This window comes from Rhineura floridana, chromosome 1 (assembly GCF_030035675.1).
Source record: "Rhineura floridana isolate rRhiFlo1 chromosome 1, rRhiFlo1.hap2, whole genome shotgun sequence".
NCBI classification, from domain to species: Eukaryota; Metazoa; Chordata; class Lepidosauria; order Squamata; family Rhineuridae; genus Rhineura; species Rhineura floridana.
Genome location: NC_084480.1, coordinates 170823221 through 170838105, shown reverse-complemented (window position 1 = coordinate 170838105; position 14885 = coordinate 170823221). Strand labels below are relative to the sequence as shown.

Genomic DNA, 14885 nt, shown 5'->3' with positions numbered 1-14885 from the left:
CCGGGTGTCGTCTTATTAGGGTTGCCATATTGCCCGGATAGCCGGGTTTTACCCGGATTCTAAGCATGCCACCCGGCGCCCGGCTAGCCCCTTAGGTGGCCCGGATTCTCAGCTTTCATTTAAAAAAAAATTAAGTTTCTAGGTGGTGCAGTTCTCGAGATATATATAAAAACGTCAGGCACCCCCCCCCCGGTTAAATCTTTTTTTAAACTACTGTATAGCACTTCATAGCTTTAACCCCGCCCGTTCAGGATTTCAGCCAATCAGTGAAGTGTTTGTTTGGTGGCAGTGTCTTCTAAACCTCATTGTGAGGCCAGAAAATGGTGGTTTCCCCTCCTGTTTATCTGAAAATCTCATAAATTGGGTAGGTATATACATTTCAGTTTTTCCCCCTGTTGTGTGTAGGAGTCAGATCCTGGGCAGTGTTTTGAAAACCTTCCCAATAGTTGCTTTTGGGGGTAAAAACAGTGCTAATCCCATATGTCCAGAGTAAATCCTATTGAATTCAGTAGGAATTACTTTTGAGTAGACATGATTATGAATGTGCTGAAAATCAATGGGACTTTGGAGTGAATGTAAAAAAGAATTGTGTTTGTGTTCTCTTTCTGCCCCCCCCCCCAGTCCTATTTTAAAGCAAGTAGGCAGGGCTTACTTAGGTATTGCAGTTTTTATTCTGTAGGAAACTAATACTGATTTTTAAAAAACTAATACTGATTTTTCTGCAATGACCAATTGGTTTGACAATAAACTATTATATGGGCTGTATGTATTTATACATCTGCAGTGTGTGCGTGTGTGTATGGAGTCTTTCCAACACCCCTGTGAGGTAGGGTTGGAAACCAAGGCAGCTCACAACAAGAAATAAAGCCATTTAAAATCCAATAACCATAAAAACAAGTATAAACAGTTGCAAAACAGTGTAAAGTGGCATGATTCGGAATTTTGGGTTGTGTGAATGAAGTTGCTTATCACTTGAGGTTGCATTTCTGTCCCTGTTTGAGTAAGCCCCATTGAATACGCTGGGACTTGCTTCTGAATAAATAAATTTAGGATTGCACTATAAATATCTTTACAGTTTGTGTAAATAATAAATATATTTGATAGTTATGCTTATATAAATATTCATTTATCATATTTTTGGTTTTTGGTTAGGAATCCTGACTGGTTGTGAGATGCTTAGTTTTTTGCCTTATAGGAATCTTGTTGTGGTTGGTATGGTATTACATTTAGGAAAGTGTTACTGCCTTCTGTATTTTTTTTTCCTATTTGCATTTCACTTATCTTTAACCTCACTCCGTTACAGCCATAGAAGCAACAGCAGCATATGCAAGATAATTAACTCCCATTAGTGATAAGAACAAGAATTTATAATTATTATTTCAATTAAAACAAGAGGCTTATCAATACTTTGAAGAGGACCAGATATTTATTTTCTTTCTGAGCCCAGGACTGGGTCTTTCATGATGCCCGGTGTGTGTGTGTGTGGGGGGAGCAGGAGAGTAGTCGATAAGACAGACATCCTGGCATTGATAATCGAATTAGCAAGGTATGTGTGGGGTTGTTGTACACTTCCAGGCTCAGTTTCATTTTGAGTATGGAGGTGGAACCTGTGTAGATGTGGTTATCAAAGGGAGAAGAAATTTTGAGTTAAGCAAAGCTCTGCTTTTATAAAACCTAAGAAACATACAGTACTTTGAATGTCTGAGTGCCTGCACCAGTGGAATACTGGAGGAACTTGTAAAACTTGCTGCAACAGTATTTAGAACTGAGCATGTGGTGTGAAAGACTCCTTTTCCTAACATTTTGGCTTGTTTTTCTCTGATTGTGTATTTTTATTGTTTTTACTATATTTGTAAGCTGTGCTGAGCTCTGTTTTTAACAGCAAAAGGGCAGGATATAAATTCTCTTAATCAATCAATAAATACTCCATAGTGTTGGAAACTAGAGTCTAGGCATTTAATGTTGCTTTTAAAAAAAAGATTTCTCACATCTTTCCCCAGTTTTTGGTGGTAATTCCTAGGCACAAAAACAAAACAACTGGACAATCCAAATATTAATATTTATAAGTTTATAAGTGACAGTTTTCCTGCTAAGTACCTGCATGTCATAAGCAGGGGTAGTCTTATACGGCGAGTATATCCCAAACTCTATATTTTAACTGGAAAAGTTGGGGGTCGTCTTATACGCCCAGTCATCTTATACGCCGGAATATACGGTACTCCTTTATTTTTATGTATTTGTTCATGTCTGTATCAATTGCTTACTTAAAATAAGATGCTTAAGCTTAGTACTAATTTGAAGACGGCAAATCTTGCCCAAATGAATTGTACACATTTAAATGAATGTGCACTAGGTTCTGGAGTGCTAGCTTTCTTCTTCAATGCCAGCACTTTCCCTCCCCGCCCATCTATAAACGCACATGGTAGGCTCTTTCTAGTGTTCTTCCACATTTGTGCCTATTAATGAAACTTACCCAACTCCTCTAAATGTTTCCCTGTTAATAGTAATTTATAGATTATACAAAACTGATTTAACAATTAAATATTATTTAAGGGGAATGAGGGATCCTTTTTGACTCCATCCCCAAATAATTTTATGTCTGTCTTCTCTCAATGGCAGAACTGATCAACTTCAAACAGAAGCGAATAGCAGCATTTCGTAAAAATCTAATTGAAATGACAGAACTCGAGATCAAGCATGCAAAGGTATATGTCCTAAAGTAAAATTTGCAGCTGAAGCCTATCATTACTGCAGAATGTCTTCAAAAGTATATATGTGGGTAGTTAAGCTCATTTGTCCCTTTGGGGCTAGCAAATGAGCCTTTTGTGATAAGATTGCCCAGGTGGAAAACAGCTAAGAATGAAATAGATTTATTTCGATTACTGCATTTTATGCTGTGAATTGAAACTTTCAGGATTCCTAAATAAGCCCTGAAGTCTGTCGCTTTTTTTGCCCGAGTAAAATTTCATAAATATGGTCAGAGACAGTTTAAATTAGTTATAAGTCCCATTCCATTGTTTTTTTCTGGGTGGTGGAATTGTACATGTCTAAATTGGCTCTGGACCTTTAAAAAAATACTTATGGAGCCTTTCATATGAATAAGAAGCTATAAAAGGACACAGTTCATTTAAGAGGAGGAGAAAAACTGGACCATATGATCATATAATTAAGCCAGCAAGTAAGGCAAGGCGCCCAAGATGCCGAGACTTCACACTGCCTAGGCACGCCCATTTAGGGACAATGTTTTGTTTTTATTCCTATACAGAATCCTATGCAGATGTTCTGTTTGCTTGTAAAACCTACACACAAGGGCATGAACCTTCCCCATGACAACTCTCAACTCATGGAGGGTGAAGGTCTGAAGAAGGGAGACTCCTGTACTCATGGAGGTTCCCCATGCAATTTGGAAACTTCATATAGGAGGCTTCCCCCACTTAAGACCATCTACCTCCACGAAATGGCAGGGGGAGCTTTCCATATTTGTATGGTTTTATCAGTGCTTGGAAAGTTCATTTTAAAAAGGCAACTAGTTCTAGTTCATGTTCATCCTGTCCAAAAAGGAACTAGTTCAAGTTTATCCTAATGAACCTTTTAATTCATAAAGAGTTCATTCATGGTAAATTGCTTTCAGCATTCAGAATGTTACAAGCTGCTGTGGTGCAGTATAGGGTCCAAAAGCAAATGAGGGTCACACACAAATAATAAGATATCTGACAGACAGAATGTCAACAGGAAAAGCTTCCCCATAATTATATTTCCATACTAGAAAAAGCTCACGTTGTTTAATTTGTTCCAACCACAAAGCTCTCTTAAAGGCACAAGGCATAACTTGCTTTGTTCCTGTACTTCTCACTGCAAGCTGCTCCTATTGGAAGAGAGCCTCTTCAGCAAGGAAGATACAGAAAATGCCCCACATTTCTTCATTCTGATTGCTTAGCAACAGGGATTAAGTGACTAAGTGTCCTTTGCAACAGCAGCACCCCCATTTCTGCCTAATAAGCTTTAGAACATGTCTTCCATGTTTAGCTTTCTAATGTCTTTTATAGATGCCTGATTGACTTGCTTTAAAAAAAAGAAAGCTAAGAGTCTAAGGAGTGAATGAATGTGAAGATGAACTGGAACTTGTTCAGAGTTCTACCCCAAAATGAACTTATTCACCTTTAGTTCACCTGGCAATTAAGGGAACTACTTTCAGGTATCATTCAGAGATATTTGAACTTGCTCAGTGAACTTCATTCAAATGAACTAGTTCATTCCAAGTACTGAGGTTTGTACATGAGCAGGATGCCTGCGTAGGGGTACAGCGTTGAGTTTATGTATGTAGCTATCAAATTGACTTCATGTAACAAGATAAGCACATTGAATGAGGCTGCTTGAAAATCCATCAGATTCTCTTATTCTGTAGTTAGATTTGATGGCTGCCCATCTCCTCCATGGAACTGACTACCTCTTTTACCTTCCAGAATAATGTTTCTCTTGTGCAAAGCTGCATTGACTTGTTAAAGAAGAACTGAAGGCATCTTACCTGATTGGGGTGGAGGTGGGGATAACACTTGACAGTTGCACTCAGGCAGCCATATGGGACTCCCATTTCTGGCTTGGTTTCCTTTGGACATCTTTATTTGGTTAAAAGCTTAATCCAGCTGACGCTGATGCATTGATCTCAATGATAAAAATATTGTGCTGCATAAAGATTTGCTTGGATTGTGATTAACACTGTGTTATTTCGCAAAGTGAGAAATCAATATATGTGTTAAATTTGATAACTGGTAAACTGCTATTGTGGCAGAAACTGGCTTCTGGAGAAATTGCTTAGCACTGAAAAGACGTTTGTGTAGTGGGACATTTGAACTTACAGTCTACCATGGTGGCTACACCATGACCCAAATATCTGAAGTATTTTGTGCAAATGGCTAAAGCAAATGCTTATGCAGTTTTGTAAAGAAAAGCCTTAACATTCCATTTCATAGACTTCTATTGCAATATGTTTGAATTCACTGTGTATACTCTTGCACAACACAAAATAAAGATGTCTACACTTCATTTAGTTGTTTTATTATATAGCCACAGGAGTGGCTGTATACTATAGCCAGCGTGGATTTTTTGCATTCCGCAATGTTAAATTGAAAATACCCCCATGCCATTCTGCTGCTTCCCATAAGCTCATTTCAAAACAAAACCTTACAAAACCTATAGTCCTGAACTCAGAACTCTTGCTTAACAGCCCTCTACGTTTTCATGGCGATACACAAAACAGAGAGAGTAGAGAGTTCAAAGTGTAAAACAAGGGGGGGGGAATCCAGATCCCTGTTGGACTTTTTTCTATCAGTGGTCTCATAATTTGCTGAAATTAATTAAAAATCAGCCATGTTCACAGAGTACCTGTAATCCTATTACTGACCTTGCCCCATACTCAGACCATCTTCTGCAGTTTAAAAGTTTAAAAATGCCTGGCTGATTTTTAATTAATTTAAGAAATTTCACATTGGAGTCCATGATAAACATGGGCACGCTCAGTAAGAACCAGCTGTCAAGTGTTCCAAAGCCAGACTCACAGCTGTTTGGCTTGGCTAATCAGGTGGCCACACCAGGAAACCCTGGAAAACAGTGATATTGTTCACAATGTTTTCCTTTTGGAAAGGAAAGGAGCTTTCCTTCTGCCAAGTGCCTACCCGTCCAGTGTCCTCCCCTGCCCTCCTCCTACATTCTGCCCCACCCCTCCCAGGTCAGTTCCACCTATCCTAAGCATGATTGCAGGGGAGTAAATCCCATTGAACTCAATAAGCAAGCAAATGATCAATTCATTCTCAGCAAACTTGCACAGGATCCCATTTCCTACCTCCCAGATTAAAAGGCAGGGAAATTCACTAATAGGCAAAAAACCTTGCAGTTTAAGAATGTACCTATAGCCAACAGATATTTCTGTCAAACTTTAACAAGTAGGGAAATTGGGCAGCTATAGTGAATGCACCAGGGGAGCAGGAGACCTGGCCTCCTCTCTGAGATACTGTACTGCCCTTCAAATTTGTAAAAATGCAAACACAATTTGGGTTAGCCTTTCACAGTGCAATCCACTTCCTGTGTAGCTTGGAAGAATTTGGTAACGTGCATCTTGACAGTAAGGGCAGTTCGGCAATGGAACCGACTGCCTAGGGAGGTGGTGGGATCCCCTTCGCTGGATGTCTTCAAGCAGAGGCTGGACAGCTATCTGCGGGAGATGCTCTAGCTGTGGATTTCCTGCTGTGAGCAGAGGCTGGACCCAATGGCCTACAAGGCCCCTTCCAACTCTATGATTCTATCTGAGGCCAGGTCTCCTGCTCCTCTGGCACATTCACTATAGCTGCCCAATTTCCCTACCGTTTAAAGTTTGATAGAAATATCTGTTGGCTCTAGGTACATTCTTAAACCACAAGAGGTTTTTTGCCCATTCGTGAATATAGCATTTAAGTGATCTGGTGTCCTCCTTGCTCTTCCTAGCAACAATAGTAGTCATCTACCTTCCATTAGTATTTTGCATATTGAAATGAGCAGTGTACCTCTGTGGTCTATGTACCCTGACTGAGGAGCCCTTGGACTGCAACAGAGATAGATGGCTTTGAAACTGCATTCACATGTAGCACCACCACCACTACTCTGCCAAAGCAGAAAAAATGGGTGTGATAGGGGAGGAACAGGGACTTGGGTTCCTAAGCTTCCTCAGACCTTGTCCCACCCCCAGTAATGGTGCAGCATTATGTTGATGAAACAGGTAGTGTCATGGGGAGTGTCTGGACACTTCCACTGAAGTAAGTGAAGAGCCATCCCCTTCTCAGTCCATACAGCTTGATGGGACACTTAGTCCAGGGTCTGTCAAAACCCTGTCAATGCACACCAAATACAGAATATATAAACCCTTCCAGGAAACTGATACGAGGGTGTATGACATGACATAATGCACACTTGCAGCATACAAGTAGGAACTTGGTGAAAGGGCACTTTGCACCAATGGTCTGGCCCCAGAAGAAACGTAAGAAAAGCTGATTGCTAGTAGTTTGCTGGAACCTTTACAGGTACTCTGCCTCAGAGCTCAGGCTACAGACTTGACAAGCTCAGTTCCACTCTTCCAGATAGGAATACTTCAGTGGGAGTGTTCGATGTACCTGTAACTTAAGGGTAGAAACACACTCACTGTTCTGCTGGTTTCAGTGTGTCTCCAGGTAGAAAGGAAGGTGGAAGGCATTCAGTGGCATGCAGAAAAAAAGGGGGGTAAACCCTGAATGCCTAAGGAGGGAGTTTCAATGTATTTATTGTATAAATTCTTTGAAGAAATAGCTTATAGTATAAAATGCCCAACGTGTTTCAGCCCATCAAGGGCTTTCATCAGGGGCTGCAATCCAACATAAAAACATCATCAGGACAGACATATATTACATAGATTGTAACTATTGAAGTCCTTTACATGATATTATTAAAACTCATAGTTTACAAAAAATGTTTTTCTTTTTAAGAAATACCCATTCAACTCACCCACATATCCAAAGAAATGAAAGTGTGGATATATAAATATATATATATAAAAAAAATATATCAAAACCCACATAGTACATATAATTCTTTAAAAATCATAGCAGAGTTACTCACATGATAGTTGCTAAAAACTCTATATGCACCGGAGGTGCGAAAGTACAATACTGCAGCAATCAAGTAAATTCTCTAGTGGTTTTTTCAGGCAGGAGGGAACATATATATGGCCTTATACTCAACTGATACCACCAATCACAAAAAGCAGGAAGATAATTGATTTGACCTTTAGATGTAAAATTAAGTGCACCTGGAAGGGTTCTTCTGAAAACGGAGCACATGACACTAGTCAAACCCTGCCCCTTTTTACTGTAAAACCTGGTGGGAGAGCGTGTTTTTTTTTTAATTCAGCTTCAAAGAGATTTCACAACTGATTGGCACATCAATCTGTTCCCTTCAGGTATGTGGCTAATGGAAACGCTTTGCTCTGGCAACTAATGTGTTCACAGCCTAATTATCCCAACCTGGTATCATACTGGCTCATTACGTAAGCCAAACTAAATTGTATGTACAGCATTACCACTGGGACAACGCATAATAGACCAGATAGGGAACTACTAATTACTGCTAGCAGTAAGATGCTAAAGTGTTGGGAGGAAAAGATGTGGGGTACTGAGTCACTAGTCTACCAGTCTCCAATCTACGCTGTGCCTGTGGAATAGATTGGCTGTGAAGACCAAGACAATTGCATGGGGTGTTGTTGGTTCAAAACCAGAACACCAGATTGCTAACCAAGGAATTAGATAAAATACACAGAACGTGGTATTGCTGTCAATTAAAGGGACTATTGCTGCTAACTCCTAAGACTTCAGGCTAATATAATAGGCAGGTATTCATTTCTTACATGCTGCAAAAGATCCATTTTAAGAGGCAATACTTGAGTAAGGAATTAAGTCTTTCCTCCTGGCAGACTAATGGGCCTCGGGGAACATGCCCAGCTAGCTACAAATGAAGATCACCAACCAAGACCTGGTATGTATGTGGGTAAATTTGTGTTTGAAATTGAGACAGTGGCTTGATCTGAACATTAGGCAAGAATGGAACAAAGGTAACCTGTATTGTCAACATGTAGCAGGATACATTCTGGATTTGGTTTTCTCAAGCAGGCAGTAGGATGGGGATCCGAAAGTGGACTATTTCATATCTGTCATGGTCAAATTGTTTCCTTTTGAGGTTTAGAATAATGGTAGCTTTTTCTCTCTTCAAGGGTTCAAGGCCTATTAAAATGGTCTGCCCCAGAGGCTAATTGGACTCTAAAGAATTCCAGGGGGCTCTAGGGGATTTTCCAGCTATTATAGCTGGCTCTTATGTCAAAGCCCTGGTCACTCTGTAGAATACAGGGATGACCCAAGCAGTTGACATGATCACTCATAAGTGCCCTCTCTGAGCAGAGCCTGGGTAGTTCTTGGCACACATCTGAGCTGAGAACAATGAAGCAAGAGGCGAGGAGGCTGGAACGCAGGTGAAGGAAGACTCCTGTTGAGTCTGATTGAACGCAGGTTAGAATTCATTATCAAGCCTATTCTGTGGTGGTGGCAAAAAGTTCTTTTCCACCACCATAGCATCCCCTCAGTGTTGTCCACTGGAGCTCTTCTGGGTCTGTTACATTCTGGCCTACAGAGAGAGAAAGTGGAACCTTCCAGTAGCATGTTGTGACAAGTTCGCAAAACACTTCGACCTCAAAGTCACCTGCATTCATCATAATTTGGACACTGAGTTTTGAGGTAGTTTCATTAGTGGGGGGGTCTAGAGCATTGGCTGCTCTAATTTTATTGGACAAGTTATTGTTATTGAGGACAGGTGGTAGATAAGGTGTTTGGGTTAAGGTTAAGTTAAGGTTCAGTTAAATGCATGTGCACTCTGTTCTTGCCAGTCTTGGTTTATTATATCTATTAGGGAGGAGATGTCTCACTGAATGAAGGAGGTTGTCAATTTGTAAGAGGGGTGGTGGCCCCAACCTCTTTTTGAAAACATTCTATGCTGACAGAGAGCGGGAGTGCAACCCTGTTGACTTCTCAGCTATTTTCAGTACCACTGGCCATGGTATCCTGTATAGAGTGCCTGGGTTGGGTGTTGGAGGTACTGCGTTGAAGTGGTTCCACACATTTTTTCCCCCTAGGACAAATTGGGGATTTGGCTGTGGGGCTGTGGAGTGCTCCAGCTGGTTCACCAACTGCAAATGTTCCAGGACTGCGACAACCTATGTTCCAGGACTGCGACAACCTAACAACAGTGGTCCATGTGACGTCCTTCCCCGGCACCACCTGTGAAGCTCTCACTTGTGGCTACCAGGAGACAGGAACATCAGGTTTTCTTCTTACCCTTTACAGCTCTAGCACAGTTCTCAGAAGATCCCCCTGCTAGGCCTTACTACCCAACACTCTGTATCTCTTATAACCTTTAGACTGTGCCTTAGTCTTTGCCAGGCTATCTCGATACCCTGTGTCTATGGGTATAGGTAATTCCCAAACCCCCCTGCCGCCTCTTGGACTGAAGCTTACAGCTCTGTGGTACTGGATACAATATCTTTTCCTCCGCTGCTGCCACCATTCGATACAATTACTGTTCAGCCTTGGTTACTCTGCCATCCCCCCTGAAGAATCAGGCTTTCTGTAAACCAATAAATATTTATTGAACACTAAAAATAACAAGATTACTTAATTACTTTGTTGACAAGCTTATGGTTTCATATATGTTCTGACATGTACTTTCTCATTAATTGCCTCAGAACTCCGACTCACTCTCAACAACACCACCAACCTCCAAACACCACCAACCTCCAAACACCACCAACCTCCAAACACCACCAACCTCCAAACACCACCAACCTCCAAACACCACCAACCTCCAAACACCACCAAAACTTCTCTTTCACCTCTCTCAACCTCCAACCTCCACCACCCGATTCAACTGTCATTCTTCCATTTATACTCCCAGCCATTCAAATGCTCAGCCAATCATCCAGCATTCTACTGCTCATGTACTCCCTCTTTCACTTCACTTACCATAAGTCTTCTATATAACCAGCACTTACCATGTTTACAATATAATCAGGAACATCACAGTCCACCTCAAGGCTTGATTACAGTAACATGCTTTATGTGGGGCTGCTATTGTATGTGGTCCAAAAGCTGCAAGTAGTGCAGAATGCAGCAGCCAGACTGCTTACAGGAGCATAGAATCATAGCATAGTAGTGTCAGATGGAGCCAATAGCGCATCGAGTCCAACCCCCTGCTCAATGCAGGAATCCAGCTTAAAGCATACCTGACAGGTGGCTGTCCAGCTGCCTCTTAAATGCCTTCAGTGTTTGAGAGCCCACCACCTCCCTAGATAATTGGTTCCATTGTCATACCACGCTTAACAATTAGGATGTTTTTCTTGATCAGTTGAAATCTGGCTTGTCGTGCACTCTGGGATGATCAAGAAGAACTTGAAGAGTGCTATTCTATCTCCCCTCAGTTTTCTCTTCTCAAGGCTAAGCATGCTCAGTTCTTTTAGTTTCTCCTCACAGGGCTTTGTTTCCAATCCCATGATCATCATTATTGCACCCCTCTGAACCTGTTTCAGTTTGTCTGCATCCTTTTTAGAGTGTGGTGTCCACAATTGGACGCAGTTCTCAAATTCAAATTCTTTATTTTTACGGTCAGTGACCCGTCATATAATAAAACATTACAAAAGAGTAAAGAAAGTTAACGAAGAACATTAAAAAAGATATATCTTTAGCAGCTGAAAAGATACATACATTACTCAGGAAGAACTTTAGAGCGTAAACTTTGTGCAGCGTGCAGGAATTTAGCAACTCCGTTTGTTATTCCCCTATTGGTGCCTGAGATGAGATAACGTATTTTATTATCGGGCGACATCCAGGAGACAATTTCCATTGGTTTTTTTAAAAGTTTATGACGTATATAGTTATACATAGGACACAGTAATATAACATGTTCAAGGGTTTCGATACTGCCAGATTCGCAGGGGCATAAGCGGCGGTCAAGGGGAATCCCCTTATATCTCCCTGTCAAAAGTGCGGAATTGAGAGAATTAAATCTGGCCCTAGTAAAGGCCAGACGCAGATTGGGTACTTCAAGATAATCTAAGTAGGGAGCCTGCTTATGAAATTTGAAATCCAATTTAAAATATACTGGGGAGCAAGTTTTGGTAGCCTCGTTGTTGGCAATTTGGAAATCAATATCATTAAGACGGGTACAGATGGATGTTCTGGCCGAGGAGAAGGTTTGAGATGAGAGACAGTCAAAAGATAGACCAATCTGGGAAAGGTTATTCCTGATGTTGTTATTCCAACAGGAAATATGGGTGTCATTCCACATGTGAGCTAAATAACCCAGAGGGGGTTCATAGGAAACTTTGATCCAATATTTTAGGGCAAGCAGCCATGCTTGGCATGCTAGTGATGGCAGGCCAGCTTCTAGCCTGAGGGCCGCTGCCGGAGCGCATCTAGGTAAGCCCATAATTTGGCGCAGAAAGGAAGAAAGGACAGATTCTACTGAGTTATTGAATGCAGAGACCCAAATTTGCACACCGAATAATAATTGTGGTATGATTTTCAGTTGAAATATCTGAATTGCTGCCGGCAAATATCTCCCCCCTTTATAGTAAAAAAAGCGTAGAAGTTTTTTAACATTGTTGCGCGCAAGTGCTACAGCAGCTTTAATATGTATGACCCAGCTCAGAGCTGAATGGAAGATGATACCCAAGTATTTGAATTGAGAAACTAGGGAAATTTGCTGACCATTAACCATCCAAGTGCCTACGTTTCGACGTCTTGAAAAAACTAAATTTTTGGTTTTTTGGTAGTTGATTGTTAGACGGTTCGAGGTGCAGTAGGTCATAAAAGTGCGTATTAACCTTTTAAGTCCGATCTTTGAAAGAGATAAAAGAACCGCATCGTCGGCATATAAGAGGAGAGGGCAGGATTGATTCCCATTTTTGGGGAGGTGGTACTCCCTGGATAAGCACATTGGGTTGAGGTCATTCAAAAATAAATTGAAAAGAAGGGGGGCTAGGGGGCAACCTTGTCTTACCCCTTGGTTAGTATGGATTGGATTCGTTAGGCCTCCCTCCTTTCCACAACGAACTCGGAACAAAGTACGTTGGTGTAAATTATAGATTAGAAATAATAATCTTTTATCTATGGAAGATTGTGCTAATTTGTTCCAAAGGAGGTCTCTAGGGATAGTGTCGAAAGCAGATTTCAGATCTATAAATGCTACGTACAATCCATTACCCCTAGGTTTCATGTACTTCAATGCGAGATGGCTTAAAAGGAGGCAATGGTCTAGTGCAGAGTGTCCTTTCCTAAATCCGGCTTGTTCGTCTCCTAATATACGTTCTTCTTCTAGCCAGTTGTTTAGTTTTATCTTTAAATACGATGTGTATAATTTGCCAATTACAGAGAGTAAGCTAATAGGCCTGTAATTCGCCAGGTCCTCTTTATCTCCTTTTTTGTGTATTGGCACAACAATTGCTTCTAACCAGGCCTCTGGAAAGAGACCAGTATTATTTATATTGGTAAAGATGTTTACCAAAATCGGGGCCCACCACTCCGAGAAGTTTTTCAGAAGTTCGGGGGGGATATTGTCGGGGCCAGGGGCCTTTGATGGTTTTAGCCTGGCAATCAATTAAGTTATTTCCTCCTGATTGGGAGGTGGCCATTGAGGAAGATCAGAGAAAACTAAAGAAGAGATAAAATTTGTGGATTGGGAGGATTCGGTTCGATAAAGTTGCATAAAGTAGTGCTCCCATCTTTGAGGGGAAATGTTACAAGAAAAATAAGGTGTGGCTTTCCAGGAAGCAGAAACAGTGGACCAAATTTTTTTTGTGTTTTTAGATTTCGCTACGTTTATAAGAAGTTTCCATTCTTGGTGAGTGCCCTGTTGTTTCTTAGTGCTTAGGGTTGACTTATATTTCCTTCTGACTTCATAATAAACCTCAGGGAGAGACTTAATGTTGGAATCTCGATATTGTAAATATATACACCTTAGCTGACGTTTAAGTTCTAGGCATTCTTTATCAAACCATTTTGGGTTGGATCTTACAATTTGCCTGTCTTTAGATTTTTTGGGGTCAGAATGGAGACTATGTGAAGGATTAATTGCCCATAGTTGGTAAGACATGTATACACTTCAGAATCCTGTAACATCCTTTCACGTATATTCACAGCTTCTGTAGACTTAAAAAAGATTGCGAGTTTTGAACATAGAAGTTCGGTCCAAATCGTTTTTTTATGAACAAGGTAGGCACTATTTAGGGAATGATGGTATTCTGATGTTAAATGAGTTTGTTCGGGAATGTAGCGTGTTATAGTAAGAGGAAGATGGTCACTATTTAATTTGGTTCCTACTTTGAATTTAGTGATTGCCCTCAGTAGGCAATTTGTTATAATTACATAATCGATTGTACTGCTCCCACGGTTGAAGATGAAAGTGAATTCCCCATTATCATTTAGTAGTTTACAACCATTTAATATCATCATCTCATGACTACCTATGAAACGCGTCAAACAAATCCCCCCATAGTTAATTTTGGCATCCTTTGAAGTTCTGTCATGGGAGGGGAGGTAGTGATCAAATTCTTCTCCTTTCCATAATTTTGAGGCAAAGAGGGAGTTCAAAGTGGCTCCAGTCCTAGCATTGAAGTCTCCAGTCAAAATAAATTCCGCATTTGGGTAAGTGTATTCGAAATTTGATATATATTTATCGAGAGCTTCCCAAAGGATATCCAAGTGTCTTCTCCTAGTAGACGGAGGGATATAGATGTTAATAATCAATATGGTAATTGAATTGAAGCATAAAAGTATTGCCATAGCTATGTTGTCCAGGGGATGTAATTCCGTATGAGATACCGCCATCGACGTGGAAAGAAGGATTGCACTCCTCTGAACCTGTTCCAGTTTGACTGCATCCTTTTTAGAGTGTGGTGTCCACAATTGGACGCAGTTCTCAAGATGAGGTCTAGCCAGTGCTGAATAGAGGGGAAGTAGTACTTCACGTGACTTAGAAACTATACTTCTGTTAATGCAGCCTAAAACAGCATTTGCAGCCACATTGCATTGTTAGCTCATATTCAGGTTGTGATCTACAATTCCAAGATCATAGACCTTCTTTTGGGAGAACACTGAGCCAAAGTAGGAATTGAGCACTTCTGCCTTTTCTTCGTTATCTGTTATTATTTTGCCATCCTCATTTGAGTAGCTGTACCACCATTTCTTTTCTCCGTCTTTTACTGTGGATGTACTTGAAGAAAGCTTTTTTGTTGTTTTTAGCATCCCTTGCTAACCTCAACTCACTCTCAGCTTTAGCCTTCCTGA

General features: G+C 40.8%; 1 protein-coding gene across 2 annotated transcripts in view; it reads left to right on the top strand.

The window, feature by feature from the left end:
• SNX5 (sorting nexin 5) overlaps positions 1-5043 on the top strand; it is a 55757-nt gene extending 50714 nt beyond the window's left edge. For both annotated transcript variants that reach the window (XM_061585591.1, XM_061585599.1), the window contains 2 exons: positions 2620-2705; positions 4464-5043. In XM_061585591.1, the coding sequence (XP_061441575.1) occupies positions 2620-2705; positions 4464-4514 (137 nt within the window). In that variant the 3' untranslated portion in view covers positions 4515-5043. The remainder of the gene's footprint in view (positions 1-2619; positions 2706-4463) is intronic.
• The last annotated feature ends 9842 nt before the right edge of the window (positions 5044-14885 follow it).